The sequence below is a fragment of the Impatiens glandulifera genome, chromosome 2 (genome assembly GCF_907164915.1).
Source record: "Impatiens glandulifera chromosome 2, dImpGla2.1, whole genome shotgun sequence".
Lineage (NCBI taxonomy): Eukaryota > Viridiplantae > Streptophyta > Magnoliopsida > Ericales > Balsaminaceae > Impatiens > Impatiens glandulifera.
Genome location: NC_061863.1, coordinates 61,645,501 through 61,668,618, shown reverse-complemented (window position 1 = coordinate 61,668,618; position 23,118 = coordinate 61,645,501). Strand labels below are relative to the sequence as shown.

The following is a 23,118-nucleotide window of genomic DNA, read 5'->3' as shown; positions in this document are numbered from 1 at the left end:
AATATTTGGTCTGAACCGAATATTCAATCGAATTTGAATTTATCGAATTCAAATTTTATTTTCGGTTTTCGAATCGAATTTTAAACCAATTCGAATTCAAACACGGTTTTCGGTTTGATTTTCGAGTTGGGGTTTTAACTCGAAACTAAACCGTAAACACATTCATTTTTTATTATTTATTTTAATTATATATTTTATAAGATATAATTAAATAATTATATATTTTATTAGGTAAGTAATTAGCTCTTCTAAATTTATAAAACTCTAATTATTAAAATTTGTTGACAGTGGTAAAAAATAAGAGCAAGTGTAATTATATATAGTAATAAATAGTACAATTGTACATGTGTGTTCAATATTTGGTCTAAACTAAATATTCGATCGAATTCGAATTTCAATTTTAATATTCGGTTAGCTAGATTTTCAAATTAAAAAAATAAATTCAAAAAACCCGATTTGAGTAACTCGAATAACCTGAAACTGAATTGATGAACACCCCTCACTCATACCTAATAAATTAATCTTTGTTCAATTTTTTTTTTGTATGGATAACTATTTACATTGAAGTCTTTCATGTAAACAAGTTAAAAGAAAATTAAATTATACTAAAAAAAATAATTTGATCAAACCTTACGTCTTGGTGACATGTATAACTTTTAATGTGGTGTGCACTTGTGCCTAAAACAAAAAAAATGCATTGAATGGTCCAACATATGTCAATAAATAATGGATTTTTTCTTTAATGTTTTAAGGTGGATAATTTGAAAAGAATGGAACTTACAAATATTTATAGGAAGAAGATTTATGTGAGAGATCTTTTATATATGCATCAAAACCATCTAGCTAGAAACATACGATTAATAAGATTTTTTTAATGACTTATAATCTAACTTTTATTTGTTAGTTTATAAAAACGACTAATTAATCGATATACGAGAGTTTGTTAGGATGATATTTGTGAAATTTAAAGTTTACTTAAAATAGTCAAAACATTTGTAAATTTGTAAAATCGTTATTTTACTTGAAATCATAAGTTATTTTAAAAGAATATCTGATATAAATTATTATTATATTTTTATATAAAATTAATTTTAAAAACAATAATAAATAAATGACACCAAAAAAAGTATAATTATAAAATTAATTACATAAATCATTTATTTTAATAATTATTATATTTAATATAAATTTACTTTATTTATTATATAAAATCGAAATAATTTATAAACTCATATGTACAATCGTAAAATCTTAATTATATCATGAATTTAAAATCGTCAAAGTTTAATTAACTAAAAAGTTTACCTAAACTCAGAATCTTAAATTCCTTTAAAATCGTAAATTTAAAATATTTTAAAAGTTAAATTAAGATTTTAAATGTTGTTGACATATTATTTGAATGATAATTATTTATTGTGTTAACCTTTAACTTCTTCTTTATTTAATCTCTTTTTATATTTTTCTTCCACAGTTTTTATTATCTATTATAATTTGTTGATGTAGTTAACGGTCATTTTATAGAATATATGAGAAGAGGGGCGAATTTCAAAAATTAAATTAGTTAAAATGAGTTTGAAAAAAAATTGAATTATTTTAAAAATAAATGATGAGAAAAATTGAATGAAACAAGTATTAATATGAGTTTTTGTCTTAATTTTTTTAGAATTAAGAAATTAGAAGATATATCACATTTCTACCCTTAAAAACAAATAATTGTGATTGAGTTTAAGCCACCTCAAAATCAATGCATGTATTTGAATTTTTTCAAAATAAAATTAGTACGTATTTTATCTTTAAAAAGTCTTTAATTAATTTGTATTTATTTCAGACACGTGTATGTATCCCGTTTTGAATGAAATGATGGCCCATTTCCTACACAAAAATATTGAAATTAAGTTAACTTAAGTGGAGATGGGAGGTGGGGGGTGTTTAATTATGTATTTATTATACACATAGAAAGAGGTATGAATGCTTGGATTTCAAGAGTTTGACCCATTTTTTTAACCATAGAGCTTGCACGGTTGGGAAGCAAACCCTAGGTCAATCAATATGCACCACACCAAGAAAAGGGTTTCCAAACGAGGACTAGATTTCGGTGACTTTTTATTTTTTATGTTTTTTCCTATGGACGGAAGGGGGACATTTAACTCCTTACCTTTAGAGCTTCTAGGATTTTGCCATTTGAATCATAATTTCATCTATTAAATAATTCCTACTTGCCATGGAAATTATCAAGCTTTATTTTGAAAATTAATGTACATATCTCCTAGCTAGTAATTAATCATTAAAATAATAAAAGTAACTCATAGTAACTAGCTAGGAGGATTATAACTAATATCCATGATCTGATAAACAATTAACCAATTATTTATTCATTTATATTTAATGAGCTTATCACTTAATAAACCACAAAAAATATTAGAATAAAAGGTTTACTCATCAACATAAGAAACTTTTCAACCACTTAATAAAAAAAATTGATAACTGAAAGTTAAAAATAATAATGGTGAATTGACATAAAACTAAAACGATAAATTTAAATAATTAAAATAAAAGTGAAGATTAAATGAATTAAAATATTCTAATATATAGAGAGAGATTGTACTACCTTGTATTGTGAATGTCGACACTTACACCGAAAATATTAAATATAATTTATAAATTATATAAGGACATGATACTTTTTTTAAGCTACATAGTAAACATTGTGTGTTGACTTTTGTATTGACCCACAATTCATTTATACATTTTCATCTCACATAAAGATCCAATTTAATTAAGTATTATTATTATTATATATAAAATTACTCAATACTAAAATTAAAAATAAAATTTTACTTTAAAGAAAATGTTGAAGATCATGAAAATTTAAGTGTAATTTGCACTTTGAAAAGAAAGAATTAGAACTGGATATAATTCAAATTTATGTTTGAAAAAATCACTAAAACTGTAATTAAATTTCTAATATTAAGATGAAAAATGTAATATATTTTGTACCCATGTTTTTCGTGCTTATTAAAGGAGAGACTACTAATTTCCATAGCTCACTCAACCAACAGTACTCACCCTATATCTCCTCCGTTATTATTCATTATTGTTAATTATGAATTAATGGTATACTGTATATCGTATATATAAAGCATAATCAATTGAAAAATGAGATTGTTTGCGTGATCAAATTTAAATGCAAAAGTTTTGTGTATTGTGGTAATTCAAGTTTTCAAATTAAAATCCAATAATCACAAAATACCTCAATTAATGAAAACAAGTGACAACATCAAAGTTTATGATTCAAATGGAGATTCTCAAATTAGTTGAGATCAATGTATGGAGCTACAGTCTGAGACCTCTCTCATCTTATTGTTTATCTTCATAAGTTGCTATGAAGTTTTTTTTTTTTTAATCTGTTTATCATATTTTCTAGAGCTATCTTTGCTTCCTTTTCCTTTTCCTTTTCCTTTTCCTAGTACTTTGTTTGCATTCCAAAATAAAATATTCAACTAATATTCTCATTGCCAACTCTACCACATATTGTAACAAAATTCTCTTGAAACAACTTTTTCTTTCTTTTTATTAACACGCGATTTTCTCTCACTCAATATTATGGCATTGTCATTCTCGGTAGTATAGTCTCTTTCAAGTCTTTGCTCCTCCGTCATCAACCTCTTGTCCGAGAGTAGTGCGAAATCGCTCAAGGCTAAGTGGTAATTTTTTAAAAAAAAACTCCTATTATAGCATACAAAAATAATTTTTATAACTACTAAAAAACGTACCAATATTAATACATGAGGATCCATGCGTATGGAAATCGTATCAACTATCGACAATTCCTTTTGGGAAAGATTAGTTGTGCGTTTTGTTCCTTTATATAATTATCAACGTACCCTCATCAATATCCTCAATTCGTCATTGACAAAAATCATCACAAAACATTTCGCTAGCTTGACACCTTATTCCATCAAGAGGGCCAACTTGTTTGAATCTCTTTTTGTTTTGATTTTGAAAGTGTACTTCAGTGTTATTTAAACATTAATTATTATTCTTCAAATTAAATTAGAATACAAGTATCTCACAAATATTATGCTAAAGAGAACCACACATCATTACAATTATATATATATAAACTATGAAATTTTAAACAATAAGAATTCACGGATTACAATAACTCGATTTGCATATATTTGCTTTGTTGGAATGCAGAAATTCTAGGAAACACACGTTGAAGTCGAAGGGTCACAAAGTTAAATGAAATGCAAAATCGTCTACGTGTACCAACTCGTATATACATTGATCACAGAAACACCCATTGGTCTCTTTCTTAACAATTTAGCAATTAAAGAATCTCACACACGAAGATTGAGTTCAAAGTTGGCAATAGACAACTAGTAACAGCTCTACTTACCCTACACTACACAATACATGTGAGCATGCATGTGAGCAAAAATATATTAATTATATAATATGTTTTCTAGCTAGTGATTATCCATTATAACAATTCTAATAATAAGCTCTTTCATCGATGTATGAAAATAAGTTTGTATATGCATTTGTCTGCTTTTCTATATGAAATCTCAAAAGAAATATATACTTCTATATTTTATAAAGAAAAACTTATTTTGAAATATGATGCGACTCATAATAACAAGCATTATTTATTTATTTGAAAAGATCTCCTCAAACCTACACAATAATCTGGTTCACAATATATAGAACGAACATTCACCATCATCTGCTCAGTATCCTCTATCGTAAATGACCTCGTTTTCCTCGATCCACAGCTCAAGCAAAGTAACAATGGATTGAGGAAGGGTTCTGTGGTGTGGCGACAGCCAGGCCGGGCTCCGAATTTGGGATTTTTTTTTGCATTTTATTTATTTTCCAGTTTTTTTAGCTATTGATAATTAAGTTATTTTTTTTTTTACTTATTTCGTTTGGTATAAAATGAATAGTTGTTTAAGCATAAAAACACAAACTTAAGTGATAAAAGTTTTTTTTAAGAAACTAAAAAAGCTAAATGTTATGTTCGATGTTACTTTACAATCTCTATTTAGATATCACCTCTCTTATAATTAATATGAGATTGATGTGATTTTGGCTGCATGAATTTTCCTTCAAAAAAAAAATAGTCTAAATTCGATTTGTGTACCATGAGTTCATGATTCATTTATGTAAGTGTGTGAGTTCACAAATTCTATGCCACTGAAATAGAAGCAATCTACATGAAAGCTTTAGCTCTGAAATAAAGGTGAATATCTGATCTGATAATAAGTGTATAAAGCTAGAATATACAACCCTAGCTAGTTAAGAAAATACTCCTAGGAGAGAGAAAAAGAAAGAAGCTAATTAGGAGGAGGTTGCCCATTTAGGGCATTTCTCTGAATATATATATTAATATATTGGTCTATAATTTGACCAAAAATAATGAATACAGGAAGATATATAAATATTGAAAGAATCTGACAGGTTCAGTGGAATAGAAGCTGAGGGGGAATGGAATAGAAATTTTGGATCTTGAGAAACTAGATATAAAATCTTCACACTGACAGTTTATAAATATATATACATACATTATCAATTTGGTCTTGGATAGCGAGTATTTGGTCCACATTTTTTATTGTAATTTCAAACGAGAAAGAAATAAAAGAAAAATCATTAAAAATGTATGACTTTTCTTTGTCTTCATATGACAAGGGCAATTAAATAATTGAAAAAGGACTAATATGTAACATATGAGAGTAATAGTGGCATGATCCCGATGAGAGCTGCTGAATTTCGCTAGGTAAGTTTCTTGAGATTCCTCTATTTGGAGTAAAGAGGGCCAAATTTGAAGATATAGATAAAAGAAGAGTCTTCTAGCTAGAAATTTCATATCTTGACTTAGGCTTCCTCGGTAGTTGTACTTCTTTGTGAGATAAATCTAGATATATCAAGAGGGCTCTTTAAAGTCCACCAGAAAAGGCGGCTGATCCTTCGGGGTGAAGAACCCTTATGAGGTAGCATATAATGGGCTCTGAAATTAAAGTTAAAGCTTCTCTCTTAAACTTATAAGCTCCATTCTCATGATATAACTAGTTAGGGTTAGGTATTATTTCCATTACAAGAAGGGTTTTGACCTCTTTTCCTTTTCAACCGATCGAAAATATATTATCATGGAGGAGAGAGGTGAACATCATGAGGGTGAAAACGTAGAGGAAGTGATGCTACCGGGATTTAGGTTTCATCCAACGGACGAGGAACTTGTTGGGTTTTACCTTAAAAGGAAGATTCAACATCGACCCCTCTCTATTGAAGTCATCAAGCAGCTTGACATCTATAAGTATGATCCATGGGATCTTCCAAGTAAGAACAACACTATCTATCTCCATCTCTTGATCTTTCATTTCATTTCATTTAATATGATATCATCTTTAAGACATTTTTCCTTAAAAAGAAGAAAGAAAGAAAGAAACCCTAATGCATGATGATATTAAATAAGTTAACATAATTAATTAACAAACTTTCATACTGATTTGGCTGGCAGAGATGGCAACTATAGGGGAGAAAGAATGGTACTTCTATTGTCCTAGGGACCGGAAGTATAGAAACAGTGCAAGGCCCAATAGGGTTACAGGCGCCGGATTCTGGAAGGCCACCGGAACCGACCGGCCTATTTACTCACCTGAAGGTTCTGGATCTAAATGCATCGGTCTTAAAAAGTCACTCGTTTTCTACAAAGGAAGGGCTGCAAAAGGGATTAAAACAGACTGGATGATGCACGAGTTCCGTTTGCCTTCTCTCTCAGATTCATCACCCCATCCACAAAAGAGACTTGGAGACAAAGATCATCTCCCTTTGAATGTACGTACGTCTCATATGTTTTTCCTTCTTTTCTAAAAGTTAACCTAATTAATTTATTTGTAACTTTCAGGACCTTTGGGCGATCTGTAGGATATTCAAGAAACAAAGTTCCACTACTCAAAGGACTATCTCCCACTCATGGGTATCCCCTCAACCAACCCTAACTGATCTTTTACCATTTTCCCATCATAGTGCCTTTAGTAACAACAACAATAACAACGCACTTTTAAGCTCAGAAACTCATGAAATGCTCTTAACCTCATCAAAACCAAACTCATTCATTAATGACTTAACTTCATCATCTCTCCTAATTACTTCATCTCCACTAGATATGAATATTACTACACTCTCCTCTAATTACAAGCCCATAGACTACCCATTGATGATGTCCACAAAGCTTCCACCATTGATGGATACTCCCAAAACCAGTACCACCTCGGGAGCCGATTCATCTTCGTTCTTGCCTAACATGATTCCGTCTTCAATATTTGGAGGAGATCCCACTAGACATTTCCAAAGCTCTATGGATATGAATGGGGTACATGATCATCATCAAGAAGGTCGCTTTTCGGTTGAGTTGGGTTCGAATGATGAGGGATTAATGCTTCAACCGGAGGTGGTCGGAGATGGAGGATATGGAGCTTCGGGGTTCCCGTTTGGTTTCCCTTTGAGTATGACGGAAGCGTGGAAGCCAAATGGTTTGGTTTGGGACTCGTATTCTCCTTGTCCAAGTGAGATGTCTACTAGTAATGTTTGTTATTCAACTAACAAGAACTATCTATAGTTAGACAAGAAATGTTCTAGGCCGGTTAACAATATTAATGTTTTTTCTAAAAATATTTGTGTATGTTTTTATGATATGTTAGTCCTAACTAGTTGAGAACAATTTTTTTTAGAAAACTATGTTGAGAACATATCAATACATGAATGTACACCAAATGTAGTTGATTTGGAGTTCGCGGGTGTTAGGTTTTGTGATTGAAAACATAATTTATTATAAGGAAGTTAGAGTTGTTAAAATAAATGTCCAATTAGTGAGACTATTCTAATAACAAACAAGTTAAAACAAGCTGAGAGCATGCTTAATTTCACACATACACTCACACACACACACATATATATATATATATATATATATATATATATATATATATATAATTTGGACATTAAAATTAATAAAAAAAAATAAATTAATTTAGTTGATTGGTTATTGTTTTGATAAATTTAGTGATACAGGTGAATGATTCAAATCTTATGAATTTTTTTTTTAAGTGGACTTGTAAGTTGTAAGGATATTAATCCCAAAACACATTTTCAAATTAAATATGTATTAATTATCCTATCAAATATTAATTTATCTCCAATTCATAATCTATTTTTTTAATAAAAAAATTCTAAATATTTTATTTTATACTAACTTTCTAACTTTTTCAATACTACTTATATATTTATCATCTTTACAAATTTAACCTAGTATTTTTTTTTTCATTCAATATTGTGGGAAATGTAATTTTTATTTTTGAGTATTATTTAGTAATCTGAATGTTTTATTTATTTCATGTAACGAATTATTATTATTATTTTTCCTTTTATTTTAATAAAAAAATTGTTTTTTTTTTATCATTGTTGTTCATTATTATAAATTTATGATATGTAAAAAATTATTAAAAAAAACAAAAGGTTAAACATATAAATAAATTATATAAAAAATAAAATATATAAAATTAACCTATATTAATAGTTAGAGGATTAATTTATATATATTTTTTAAAATTGGGTATTTAAACAATTACAACGCAAATTTGCGTTTAGAAGAGAGAATGATGGTAAACGGATTTTGAATTTTAGTTTAGGGGTGGAATAGAGTAGAAAAACGAAACGAGGGCTATTTTAAGATGGGCGGAGATGCAATGAGTGAGTTATTAGTGGATTAAAAACAAATAAATTAATTCAACTTATCATCTTTACCATTTTATAGATGGGCTTGAGATTTGGGAGTGTTGGATAATGAGGGGAGTACAAAACTACAAATAACTACAAACTTTCCATATTAGCAGTGGCCCATTTCAAAAAGTATTAATATAAGGGCCATTAGTCATTGACCTAATCTCAGTTTGCCAGCCCATACACTAATTAACCCGGGTGAATCAGGTCAATTATTTATTTATTTATTTATTTTTTTTTGTAAAGAGGGACAGGAAAAAGAAATTTAGGAGAGGAATTGAAAAAAAATGTGAAGAGATAGAAAAGATAAAATTTATTAATTTTTTAAAGGTAAAAATTTAATATGAACTCTTAATTTTAAATTTATAAAAAATTACAAAACTTATCTTTATTCATCATTTTTCTTTTTAATTTTTTAAACCCATCCAAATTCAAAATTATTGAATTCTTTCATGTAATTAACTATATTAAAGCTATGTCCTATATATTCATCAAGATTCAAGATCACATATAATAAATACTGAGTATTTCTCTTCTATTTTTTTTTTTTGTTGAGAAAATTGTTATCAAAAGTAATATCTTTGATTGATAGTTGAAGCTTGAAAGAATAAAATTTCTTGATTCTCAATGTTACAACAGACTGGTAAGTATTAAGAAATATTATATCTGATCAGGTTCAATTAATCATCCCACCATATGTGACTTTCTCTTTGAGATATTTCAATGTCCCTTTTAATTGTCTTTGGTTTTATTCTTGCTGCATTTGTAATGATCCTTTCATGGTTGTTCTATTTAAAATTCCTTACACAACTTGGTGAAGAGTAGTACTACTATAAAAGACAAATGGAAAACTATAAAAATAAATAAATAAAATTGCTAATATTATTTTGGAAGAATTCGGTTAGACAATTCATTTTCAAATTTGTGTATTTGACCCCATTAACAAAAGTTTATAGACATATTCACCTATTTGCAAATTTTGTCTAACCTATGATTAAAACAATATTGTTACATTACACATTATATAAATTCAGAATGAAATGTGTTTATATAAATGTTAGAGGTAAAAGCAAGATAAAAGTTTTGATAAAAATCAAAATGATTTGAAATCTTATCCGATGAAAGATTTTCTTCCCTAGGGTAGACTTTGACTTCGAAATCAGGAGTTTGATGTCAACCACCACATTGTGGATACAAACAATAGCTAGCATCAATTACATCACTTTCAATTGGTGAGAGATGATCACATAATTCATCTATATATTATGATCTGGATTGTTCTTTTGGATAAGACAACCATATCTTACTTCAAGTATGGCTCTATACATAGGATATTTCGGATTATTTGAAAAACACTTTTGTCTTATTCTTCCAGTTATTTAAATAATTTGTTTATTTTAAAATAGAATGACTATGATGAATTTGAGTAAACGATGATTCTTTTATATAAAAATTTAATTAAAATTTAATTTAAAATAAATAATATTTTAGTATTTTAATTAATGAATTGAGTAAGATAATAAATAAAGCAATGAAATAATATTTTTAAAATATTTAAATAATTAAATAGGTTTTTATTTTTTTAATTATTTATTTATTTTATATAAAGATTATTTGTAGATCTTGTTAAATATATATATATATATATATATATATATATATATATAATATATATAATGATGCTTAATTTTAAAGGTGTCTGGATTGCCGAGAGCTGTGATTAATTTGAATATATATGTGAGAGTAAATAAATATTTGAGTCGGATTTTAGGTTGACCCGTCCATAAACTTAAAACGAAAATAAAAAATGTTATAAGTATATTTCGAACTCGCAACCTAACAAAAACAAGAACTAACTCTTTAACGAACTAGGTTAATAACACTTTATATTTTAAATTTAACACCTTGATAAACGCGGAACGTTTTAACAATATATTTTTATGGCGAAATCTTCCTAGTTTTTTTAATTGGTTTTTTTAATTGATTATGATATTGTATTCAAATTAGTTTTATATGATAGTGATTTTTTTTACAAACATAACATTATTTATTATTTTATTTTAAATATTGATGAGGTTAATTAATTCTCTGTATGAAAAGCATTGACGACTATATATAACTTAATACCGTCGTTATTTTGAACATCCCACCTAAAACACCGAACCCAGGAGGTGGATTGGTTTTCCCCACCCGAACCCGAGAACCCGACCTCTTGGCGCCTTCTATTCCAAAGTCCATATTCTCGCAAATCGCAATAGCCCGTTTGCAGATCGCAAACGCGCAATCTGCCCAGATATGTCGCGATCTTTTCGAAGAGTTCAATTGACTTCTCAACAATCCCCGAGAACTACAAGGTATATGGAAATGACATAGAATTGGTTAAAATCTAATTTTTTGCATTTCGAATTTTGATGCAATTTTAACCTAATTCGATGGGATGAGCTTCGCGTAAGGATCTTGTTTAACTGATCGTGTTAATCGGCTGCTCGTTGAAGTGATATCAGATGGAATTCATGAGATTGTGCTGCTGCTGTTATATAAGTAATATAATAGAGGTTAATATATTTTGTGCTTGAGTCCCTTTCCTGATTGATTGAAGATCTTTCATTTCACAATGAATACTTTGGATAGATGGGAATCAGGATATCATACTCACACCACAATTTTTTGCTAAGATTTATAGAAATGGGGTATCGAATTATATTCTCCTCCCTTTCTTGTTTATGCCAATATTCTAAGACCACTAGTGTTGTTTGTCCTCATTCATGGTGCTCAATGGATGATGAGCATATTTTTTAAGCTAATAAGATTTGTAGATTAAACTATTGAATTTATTTGACTATAAAATCATCTTTCTTCCTAATCATTCATAGTCTCTGTTAATTCCTTGCATGCAAACTCAATATGGTGCTTCAACTTCCACTTAATCTACTTTTTTCTAAGTATTATGATTGAAACATGAATAACTAAATATTTTACTTGGAAAGAACATATGATGATTTGCTTCTGCTCATGAAAAAGCTTCACTGCATTGAGACATGTTTAGCTAAGGTTTGAGAAAAAAGAGGAAAAAGAAAACACACATTCACACACATACACACAATCATGTTGTGCTTTCCTTTTACGGAACATAGTTTTGTTTCAGAATAAGCAAAAACACTTTTAGTCTTCTAAATTGGAAGGGGAGTTGGATTTGCGGGATTAATCTGTAACTACATTGCTCATGAAAAAAAATTATAAAAAAAAAAAAATACTGTGTGGCCATGAAGAAAGTTGAAGGGAATCTAATCTGTTTGTTCACTTGGACGCATGCATTTCCTTTTGGTTGTACCTTCAATCTCTTTTGTTCAGAGCATGCATCTTGTTTAGGAGATGGGATATCAATCCAATCCTATAACACTTGATTGAGCAGGTATATATATATATTTTGATTCCCTTCTAGCTTCTTTCCATGGCCAACCAACCTGCTTATCATGTCATAATATTGAAACAACACCTTGATCATTGTCAAGAACGGTTATGGATAGGATCTGATCCTCTTTGTACTTTCCGTTTGCTTGATTGGTAGGGATCAACTTTCTGTTTCTTCTCTGTATCATCAGTTGACTGGTTAGCGCCAATTCTCTTGTTCTTTGTTGATGGCTTCTTCTTCTCTGCACTCGTAGCAGGCATTTGAGCAACTGAGGAAACAGCTACATGGTTTTCTTTCTTCCATCTTAATAAAGAGTTTATGCTTCTCAGGCTGGATCCTTTAACAGGTTGAAGTAGTAATAAAAAGCCAAAGAAGACAAGAAGGATAAGCAGCAGCACTCTTTGAGCTTTGATGGCCATGGTGGGTTTGGTTATATCTATGATCTGAATGGATTTGGGGGAAGTATGAGAACAAAAAGGAGAAGGTGAGAGAGTGATTGCTTGTGTATTCTTTTCATCCACTTCTCTAGGAATAAGCCTGCTATTTATCCCTTACGGGATGTGGACTGTGGAGTGGAGGGAGAATACTTGTTAAGTGACAGTTTCAAAACAAGTAGAGAGGTCCCACATGAATTTTAGATTCATCCCAATGATAAGAAGCCTAATACAATCAAAGGTTAGATAGAAGAAGAATCTGATTGGGTGGGATAAAGGGTATTCGAAGGAACAGAACCACTGAGAAGCTAAGCATCTTTTGTTTTTTCCTTTTAAAGACCAGTCTATTGGGTTCCGAACCAACATCCCACATAAGCAGTCTTATGTGTAAGTTTCTTAAAGTATGATTTTCTTTTTTATAACCACTTCTATGCACCTTGACTAATCTTCGGGAAGGAAGGCTACCACAAAAATTCGGGGTTATTTTGAAGGTGGTATTTTCCCCATTTTGTTTTGCCATTGAAAAATGACCAAACTTGTAGTTGAAATAGATTTGTTTTTTTATGTTTGGCAAAATCATTGTGGTCACTTGGTAAATAAAATTGTGCCCGGATAATGCTTTTTAAAATCCTTTTAGTTAGATCTCAAACTAGATAACATTTTGGCAAGATAACACAGTTTTCTTAGAAGGGAGGGTGTCCATGTAAATTACTCTTCCTTAGTTGTTAAGGAATGGAAATTTATTTGAAAAAGGCAATTAGCCAGCCAAGAATGAAGGAATAGAACAGTAGCACAAAACATTACAAATGGTTACTTTATGCTCTATTTGGGAGATCTCTCTTTAGAATTCCAGGCTCTGTTTTCTATGCAACAAAAAATAACAATCTTGGTTTCTTGTGCTAAATGTGTTTCTTTTACGCTTTTTTGATTTCTCTTTCATGTGGTGGTTTGCCTAAGTTCTATTTCTTCATTCAATATTCAAAATTCGACCCCATGTCCTGTTTTGTGTTTTCTCTTTCTTTGCTTGTTTATATATCCCCATATAGACCACTTCTCTTTTTCTTTGTTCCTCACTTTTCATGGCTTCTATATAGTAGATAATTCACATGCAACTTGGAACATTCTAAAGTGTGAGTTCTATGCTTTTGTGTGATGGGGATTCCATTGCTCTTCCAGTTTCAGATGTAAGAAGACTGGTCTTATTGGTCTGCTGACTGCTTTTTTAGACCCAAGTTAATACATTTTAGAGAAAAAATAAATAAATTTTAAAATTTCTTTTTGCCTAGTTATGGTAGCTTTCACTTTTTATAATCATAACCCTCAATAAGGGTTATATGATCTCTACTACTACTACCCTTATGATGTGTTATTAAAGAAAGAGAAAAAGATGAGAGTGCACATTATACATCTCTCTTGGTAACTTTGTAGATTCTCAAGGTTATGGTCTTTAAAGTATAAGCTTTTTTGGAACTTTAGTTCAAAACTACAGGCTCCATTGGAATGAGTCATTCTTCTTAAGTGAAGGATGGTAATAATGGTCTCTATGATGGCTGAGTAGTACTGGGGAGATGAGAAAAGAAAAGCAGAAAGAAAAAGAAATCAAATCAAAGCAAGGCTAGCTGTCTGGCTGGTGAGTGACTGTTTGAACATCAAATCTATGTAGCCTTTACTCCAATATAGAACCCTTTTCATCTAAATCTTTTTAATACATCTTGGGATGGTATTGCTAATCTGTGATATGTGGATTAGATTTGATGAACCTGATGCTTAGAACATTAATAATTTGATTAAGATAGTTTTTGTTTTTTAAATTTATTTATGGGAAACTGTGAACACCAAGAATGTAGCCAAAACATAAAAGTAGATGCTTATTATATTCTTTATTGATTGTTCTTACACATATCTTCCCTTCATAGGATCCATTTAGCAAAAGAAGGGAGAAGTTGCATAGGAATATATACTTAGTTCCAATTAGCAATTGTAACACATAAGGAGCCGCCTTGGAGTTACATTCGGATTCTTTTCTCGCTTAAATTATGTTTTTTTTAACTCATTGCCTTATAACTGCAACTGTAGACTGTTTGTCACCACTCATAAGAATTCTTTATATTTGTTTAATTTCCTGAGAAACATGTTCTTGTTACTTCTTTTTAGTCCTCTGGGGACCCATTTTGCCTATGATTGCCATAGCGGCATATATATAAATGGACAAGAAAATATGAAAGAAATACTTGGAAAAGAATGATTTCAAAAATCAATCCACAGACATGTGGGTCCTATCCCAAGTTTAATAAACTTGTCATACAGTTTCCTGGGAAGGAATCACATTGGGTGGTGCTGCAGCTGCTTCAGCAGCAGCCACAGCCCTTGCAAACTGCCGCTCTCTGGTTGGATCCGTGTGAAGCACAAATGCAAAATGGGTTGCTGTTAGTGCTCCTGTTGCTTCCTGTTTTTATTTTTTCCATCAATTTTGTGAACCTTAAAGATTCAAAAACATGATCAAATCTGAAATGACTGACCTGTTCCTGCATTCGATGCTGAATTATACTGACGGCCCAAGCCATAATATAACAGGGTAAAAGAAACGCACAAACACGTAGTAAAAAAAGCTGCATCGACGTAAGACAAGTTTTTTTTATTAGAAACAGAATTGTATCCTAAAATGTACATATAACATATGGTATTGTGCTTCTTACAGAGAACAAGGCAGATTCATCATCAGCATCATCGGTTTCTTCAGGATCTGTCAAAGCCAATGCATGCCTCATGATCAGAAGAGCCATTACCTGCCAAATACAAAAGAAATGAGTGCAACAATGCAAAAAACAAGGGTCGAGTCCAAAAAAAATGAAAAAGAAAGTTCCCGGGATTACAATTAAAGCAACCGAGCGAAGAAATGCAGATCCACCACCATTTGTAGATTGATAATCATCGTACTCAGCCTCCAAAAAGCGTCGTTCTGCCTCGGCCATAGCAAAAATGCGAGCGTCGTGCAAGTCAAATGAGGTATTGGAGACGGTCCACCCACTGTTTTTTTCATCAAAAACGGATTGAAAGAGAATAAATTTGAAAGGAAACGCATTAAAAGAACAGAGTTAGTTTAATAGTAATGCCTGATATCGATAGCAATCTCTTCGGGTGGTGGTTGGGGAACCGTATAATTAGGTTCGTAAGGCTGTGAGATTCCAAGTAACACTAAAAGTGTGAGAATCCAAGGTTTTCTAAATGCAATCCAATCATATTATTATTGAGATATGTCGCACTCCATAAAATAATACCTTATGACAAATTTCACAAGTTGTATTTCCCTTCTCATTGCACCACCGTTGCACACACCTTCTATGAACAAACTGCACAAAAACCAATCCAATACAATCCAAGCTCAATAAGTATTATGAAGCAGTCTCACCATTGAACAAAACCGCAAATGATACATTCATCATTGAACATTTTGAAGAAAATAACGTTAAAAATCACAAATTCAAAGGAAGAAACTAGAAGAACACCCAAAAAGGGAGAATGTAGAGCTTTAAGTGTTATAATTCATGACATCCATATTGCTGCTATATTGTTGAATGAATGAAATTAAAGTTACATCTTTTAAGTACTATTATTATTATTATTAAGCAAAGAAAATGAAGAAGAATTCTAATACCTTAAGGCTGCCATTACAGGCACAGGGTGATTCGAGATTGTCAATAGGATCCTCCTCTTGGCAAATGCGACACTCAGCCATCTTAATTAGCGGATCCTTCTCCATATCCGCTGCGGAAGGAGAGGGTTCGGCCATTTTGACCTCTGAAAGTGATCGCACCGCCGCAGGCTTTGCCTGAGCTGGTCTAAACGCAGAGCGGCGTCTCACCCATATCGCAGTTTATTATTATTATTATTATGTCTATCATTATTGGAAAACGAGGATTCGTGAGTACCCACCCCCCAGAAAGACATATCCTTGAAGAATTAGATGAAGAAAATGTGGGGATCGAGCGTCGTACCTTGAAGAAGAAGAAGAAAAGGAAGACGGAACTGCGTAATGGGTGGGACGGGCTATGCCGTTGGAGACAACGAACCAGCAAGCAAGCAAGGATCCAACTATTCTTCTGCCTTGCCTTGTCTCTCTTTGTGTTGAATGTTTTCCTTTTCTAACAACTATTCTTTTTCAACATTTCTCGCTAATTAACTAATTATTGTCTGGTCTTTGATTTCTTCTTTGCTTATTAAAAAATAATAATATTATTTTGTATATTATTTAAGGGACAATATTTATTATCTAAAAGACGGACTAAAACCGTTCGTTTCTGAAAAAAAAAAAGTATTCTCGTATGGTCACATGTTTGATAGTAGGAGTCTTAAATGGATAAATTCAAATTTCGAGTTATTCAGTAAGATTGTCCCAAGTTCGAATCTAAAATAATAATAATAATAATAATAATTGGACCTTACAAAAAATTAACAAATTTGAAGAATCTATATAAAATATATATAAGTTTATTTGAATAGAATAAGTTTTAAGACATTTAAGTCATAAAAAAAAAATAAAAAAAAAATAAAGAAAATCAAATTAATTAAAAAAAAACTAAATTAGACTGACCAACCTATTTTATTTTAAACAGTTTGATATTAATAAAAATAAAAAATTTGTACAGAAGACCGGACACACATATTGATTTGGATGAATACATGAAGCCCACACTTAATAAGACCTTAAAGAAAAGAAATCTAGTAAGAAAGCCCACAAGAATTGCTTTTCATCCTTCAATTAAAAGATATTACAACTTTATCAGGAAATTTATAGTTGGATTTGTTATCATAATAAGTTAATCTGACTTAAATATTGACTCAATTTTTCAAATATTGCATAATGTACTAGAATAACCCAAATATTAGTCTATAATATTTGGCTAAAGAGAACAAACTTGTAATTCAGCTATATGAAGAAATATAATTTTTGGGTTTATATGATTCTCAAGATAAATACAAAGTTGACCTCTATAGATCCATGTGGTTAATTACAATTTACAAAGAAGAGACATTTGGCTTGTTGGTTGCAACGTTAAGGAGGAGGAGGAGGAGGAATTCATTAATGTTTCGGATGGATGGGTGGGTGGGTGGGTGATGCCTCATGGGTCCGTTAATGAGATAATAATTGGTGTACAAAATTTGTCCTTCTTTATTTAGACTTCTCAAATGTTATTAGCAAGAAGGAATTAGAAAAGAATATGTACTACTCTATTTTGCATTTTTTTTTCTTTACTGTTTGTTTTATCATGAACAACAAGAAGATATTATTATCTATAGTCTATACTTTTTAAAAATTGATTCATGCAAATTAAATAAAAATTATTTAATTTTAACGACAATATCATTACATAAAGAAACATAATTAAAAATATGTGTTTCTATTATTTGATTTATCATTGGTTTCTTATATTTATCTCTAATATTTTCTTTACCACAAACCTCATTTTTAGTGAGTTTTAAACCTCTTTATTGACTTCCCCGTAACTATGTTGAATGTTAATGTTCTTTATTGGAAAGACTTACAACTTAAGCATGTGTGATAATGTTATATGTTTTTTTTTTGTTTTTTTCTTAATTCTCGACAGATTGCTAAAAGGAGAATGAATGAATGAGAAAGTAAAAACCGAACAAGAAATTTTTTAAAATTTATAATAAATGAAATGAACAATGTTCAAGGTCAAACCAAACAAGATCGATATTTCACATACACCAACCAACATAGTGAAGGCCTTAAAGGAACCGGAGATGGCGTTACTAACCGAAATGATTAATTCGTTCTAAGTATTTTATCTTAAACATTTCTTCTTTACTATACACAAATAAATAAAAATGACATTTTGAATGGGGTTGTACTATTTCAAACCAATTCCCATGGGAAGGGATTCTTTGATCCTATCGTATGCCATTAATATTGTTACATAATAATTCTTCACAATTAGTTATTTATATCATTAATGTTACATAATAATTCTTCACAATTAGTTATTTATATTAAAGTGATATATCTATCTCAAAAGCATAGATCATTGCAAATGACAATAAAAAAAAGATCAACCAAACCCACAGTCGAGTCTATTGGTTTCCAATATAATATTAATCAACCTTTAATATTATTAATGATCTATTTTTAAGGAAAAATCATTGGCTTCCTTTAATTTATTTATAATATATATATATAATTATAGTGGTGACAAAAGTTGGCAAAGTCTGAGATGACTCATTCACCACTCTCATTTATAGCCAAACTGTGATAGCATTTATAACAGTGCTATATATCTTTTCTTTTTCTACGTTCCTTGTTCGGTGGATTAAATAATATAGGTTGATAAGTGATAATTTTGAAAAAGTGAAATATATACCTATATAAAATGATGCTTAATTTTTTCAAAGTAATTGAATTGTCGGGGCTCTCGCCGTGATTAATTTGATATAAGTGCAACTTTTTAGCTAAATAATATATATATATATATATATATATATATATATATATATATATATATATATAATGATACTTAATTTTCAAAGTATCCGGATTGTCGGGTCGAGAGCTGTGGTTAATTTGGATACAATATGTGAAAGTAAATGGATATTTGGGTCGGATTGTGGATTGACCCGACATAAATTTCAAACGGTATATGTATGTTTTGAACTTGCAACCTAACAAAAACAAGTACCCCTTTAACTACGTGTGATTGATATGTGGTTTGTCGATGGATAATAGACCGGTATCAATTGAAAGTGGTTAAAGAATATGAATCAAATATTTGATTGATCAATGTGAAAATGTAAAGTCACGAGATAAGAAATTCATTCGGAAAAAAAATGTGATGAGATATATGAGAAGATAAGTTATTTACTGAAATAAATAAAATGTGAAATGAGAGTGTTTTATTTTTTATTTTAATATATTATTCGTGATTTATTAAGAATTTTAAACATTGGATATATATATATTATTTATTTTTTTAATTAAATTTATTTTGTTTATATTTTTATTCGTGTATCGCAATCTTCCTAGTATGTTTGATAAAAGAATTTAAAAAGTATTAATATATAATAATAAAATTAATTTTTTAAATAAAAATTATTTTAATATTTTAATTATGAATTGAGTGATGAAATTGATTTAAAGGATTATATTATTATTATTTTTTAAATAATCTCAACACTTATCTTGGATTCTTTGAATTTTTTTTTTAATTTTTTTTTATAAAAATATGTTTGGTGTCAAAGTAATTTGATTTTAATAAGATAATCAATTAAAAATTTCTTTGGATTTAATAATTTAAAATGTTATGAAAAAAATAAAAAAAATGTTTCATTTCAATGTTTGATGGGATGATTATTATTTGGAAATAATCTTCATAATACACATGTCAAACAATCTCTAAGACCATTTTCAATTATTCTAAAACATATTCAGATTCCATTTGTCAATGTCTGTACAATAATGGAGTAATTAATTAGGAATTTAGAAAGCGGTGACATGGATAAGGAACTACAAAAATGGTTAAAAATATTGAAGAAGACATGAGACACAAAAAGAGAAATTTCTTTTAATTAATTTTAATATGTGGAGGTGATATTAATATAATAGATTAAACTCATTAAATTAGTCTAAGTGAAAAGTGGAGACTCTTCACTCAACTTATTGGTAGAGAAAAAATAAAATAAAAACTAATGTTATCATAGTCCTGTTCAAATATATTCACACCCGAACCATTTAAAAAAAAAGGTTTGCTAAAAAAATCCATGTCAACAAGATCATTTATTTGTTCAAATATTCATCCTAAGATGTTATTATTTAATATTGACTTTTTTTTACCTATCAGGGTATGTTTGGTTAGAAGTATAGAGGGGTACTACACTATTGGTGTAGTATAAATTATACCATTAGAGTTTTAATATAGTGTTCTTTTACATTTTTACGGTTATATAAATTATAACCCTATATAATTTATACATCATATCTGGTATAAAATAGTAACTAGTCCCCCTAGGTACAACACTATCCTTGTATAATTTAATTTTTAATTTCTTATTATATCTTTTATTAATATTATATATAACCTATTATGGTATAATATATTAAATATTTTATTTAGTTTTAATAATATTATTATTATTATTATATATATGATCATTTTTAAAAATATATTTTTTTAAATAGTCAATATTTTAATTAAAAAATATTTATTTATTTTTTATTAATTATTATTTTCTATATTTACTTATATTATAAATAATAATTTTATTTTAGTTTATTTTATTAAAATTATTAATAATATTTAAATTAAATAAACATAATTTATCGTTTATATTACAATTAATTTTTTATATTTTAATTAAAATTATATTAATTATTAAATAATAACAAAACAATAATTTATAATAATAAATAATATTATTTATAATATAAATAAATAAATAAAATAATAATATTAATATTAATTTTAAATTAATATTTATTATTTATACAACTTATACTACATTCTTATACCAAATACAAAATTATAAACCATATACAACTTATACCATTTTTATAATTTTTACCAAACATCAATAACCTATACAACTTATACTACCCTATATTATTTATACTTCGTTACAATTTATACTTCTATATAACTTATACTTTATATAATTTGTATCACTTACCAAAACACTACCTCAATATTATAACGTTACCCAAATAAATATTGATAACAATTTAATTTAATTTGAAGTAGTTTCAAAGATTCCAGTTATTAGGAATTTAGAAAGGTGACAAAGTCCAAAAATGGTTAAAAGATTGAAGAAGACATAAAGGAAAAAAAAAAAAAAAAAAAAAGAAAAAGAAAAAAAAAGATTGATATTTTAACCGCCCACTAGTGAGGAAAAAAACATATTTATTATTTTAATTTTATATAGATAATATGTGAGAGTACACGCGTCTCAAAAATTTAATTTACAAATTAGTTTCAGTAAAAAAAAGTATTTTAAATTGAGGTAAGAATCAATACAATAAGATTATGTATGTCATTTCCGTTTAACACTTATATGAGTTTCAAAGGATTTAAAAAGAAGGCACATAATTTTAAATTATTATTTTTTTTTGACAAATGTGATTTTTAGCCACCCACAAATTAAGAACTATAAATTTAAGAATATGAAAGAAAATTTAATACAACAAATTTATAACTTTACATTTTGTAGAAATTATATGGTATTTGAAATGTGTCATAAATTCAAATTTTATAGTGAAGTATTATATATAGAAATGATATATATATATATATATATATATATATATATATATATATATATATATGACTGAATTGACTTTTCTTGTACTTTATTTATTTTGAATCGATATTCCATATATTAAAATGATACATATGACTAAATTTACTTTATAATATCATACTTTAGAATGACTTTTACTTTATTTACTTTTAATCTTGTAGTTATGAATTTGAAGATGAATAATAATGGAAACGTAAAAGCAGAATAAGATATTGAGATAAATGTATAGCATTGCAATAATGTCAAAAGAAGATTAAGGGAATGCAAATGACATATCAAATTGATTCCAATATTTTTTCAATCTTCATATGACATTATTGCATGCAATCTCTTAATTTGAGTCTTGATTTGATCCAATTTGTACAGAATTGGATTTAAGTGTTACAATAATAAAAGCGGAAAATAACAAACAAAATAAGTTATGAAAATATCAATGTTGTGATGCATGTTTAGGCGTTTAATCCACTACCACTATATACTATGAACTAGATTTGGCAGCTTAAAGATGATCCTTAACAATTTTGTGGTATTATTTGGTGAGGAAGATTGACTAGTTTGGAGCAATTGGATATAATATATAATTGACTATTGAGGAGTAACTGGTTCTAATCAAAGTCTCCATTTTTATTTGATAGAAAAAATTAGTGCTTCAAATGCATCTATTGAGAGACTCATCAATTAATATAGTTCAATAATTTAATGTTTGGACAAATTTCAAGAAACTATGTAGGGGTATGTGGTCTTCCAGACATATTTTAAAAGGTCATTAGAAACTTGATTGCAAAGATATATATATATATATATATATATATATATATATATATATATATATATATATATATATATATATATAGTAGAGTATTATGTATTATGGAAAATGACTCATTACCATTTCTTTTTGATAATTTGAATGTTTTGAGATCGCTTTAGTTAGTTAGAGTTTTGTATGTTATTATGGGATTTGTATAAATACTTTGTGCTTAAGCTACTCCTATTAACATCAAAATTTGATTTGTTTATCAAAGAAAAATGGTTCTATGAGAAAAAAAGAGGTTGTTTTAAAGAAATAGAAATACACATTGTTATTTGAAGGATGTTGAACCATATTGACATAAGAAATTTAATTTAAATATTGATGTACGTGTATTCTGATTTTATATAAATATTTTTGTTGTTATGATTAAA

At 28.6% G+C, this 23,118-nt stretch overlaps 2 protein-coding genes and 1 long non-coding RNA gene across 4 annotated transcripts; 2 read left to right on the top strand and 1 right to left on the bottom strand.

Annotated features, from left to right (window-relative positions):
- Positions 1 to 6,149: 6,149 nt before the first annotated feature.
- On the top strand, positions 6,150 to 7,621 carry LOC124925142 (putative NAC domain-containing protein 94). Its single transcript, XM_047465112.1, has 3 exons — positions 6,150 to 6,339; positions 6,521 to 6,837; positions 6,908 to 7,621. The coding sequence occupies exons 1-3, from the start codon at positions 6,150 to 6,152 to the stop codon at positions 7,619 to 7,621; spliced, it is 1,221 nt and encodes a 406-aa protein (XP_047321068.1).
- Positions 7,622 to 14,926: 7,305 nt separating this feature from the next.
- Positions 14,927 to 16,529, bottom strand: LOC124925332. 2 transcript variants are annotated; one of them, XM_047465304.1, is made up of 7 exons: positions 16,283 to 16,527; positions 15,906 to 15,977; positions 15,741 to 15,802; positions 15,501 to 15,654; positions 15,324 to 15,413; positions 15,147 to 15,236; positions 14,927 to 15,073 (listed from the first exon to the last, which is right to left on the bottom strand). In XM_047465304.1, the coding sequence occupies exons 1-7, from the start codon at positions 16,415 to 16,417 to the stop codon at positions 14,927 to 14,929; spliced, it is 750 nt and encodes a 249-aa protein (XP_047321260.1). In that variant the 5' UTR covers positions 16,418 to 16,527. The 2 variants fall into 2 exon arrangements, with proteins under 2 accessions (XP_047321260.1, XP_047321259.1); XM_047465303.1 differs by having other exon boundaries at positions 14,976 to 15,236; positions 16,283 to 16,529.
- Positions 15,119 to 15,935, top strand: LOC124925333. Its single transcript, XR_007098306.1, has 2 exons — positions 15,119 to 15,246; positions 15,326 to 15,935. It is a non-coding gene; the product is annotated as an uncharacterized LOC124925333 (long non-coding RNA).
- Positions 16,530 to 23,118: the final 6,589 nt, after the last annotated feature.

Excerpts from the sequence above, each read along its gene's own strand:
- LOC124925142 (XM_047465112.1), top strand. The coding sequence starts at position 6,150 with ATGGAGGAGAGAGGTGAACATCATGAGGGTGAAAACGTAGAGGAAGTG. Across the intron at positions 6,340-6,520 it reads TGATCCATGGGATCTTCCAA|AGATGGCAACTATAGGGGAG; the intron begins GTAAGAACAACA and ends TTTGGCTGGCAG. Across the intron at positions 6,838-6,907 it reads AAGATCATCTCCCTTTGAAT|GACCTTTGGGCGATCTGTAG; the intron begins GTACGTACGTCT and ends TGTAACTTTCAG.
- LOC124925332 (XM_047465303.1), bottom strand. The coding sequence starts at position 16,417 with ATGGCCGAACCCTCTCCTTCCGCAGCGGATATGGAGAAGGATCCGCTA. Across the intron at positions 15,655-15,740 it reads GAGATTGCTATCGATATCAG|TGGGTGGACCGTCTCCAATA; the intron begins GCATTACTATTA and ends TGAAAAAAACAG. Across the intron at positions 15,414-15,500 it reads TTCGCTCGGTTGCTTTAATT|GTAATGGCTCTTCTGATCAT; the intron begins GTAATCCCGGGA and ends TGTATTTGGCAG.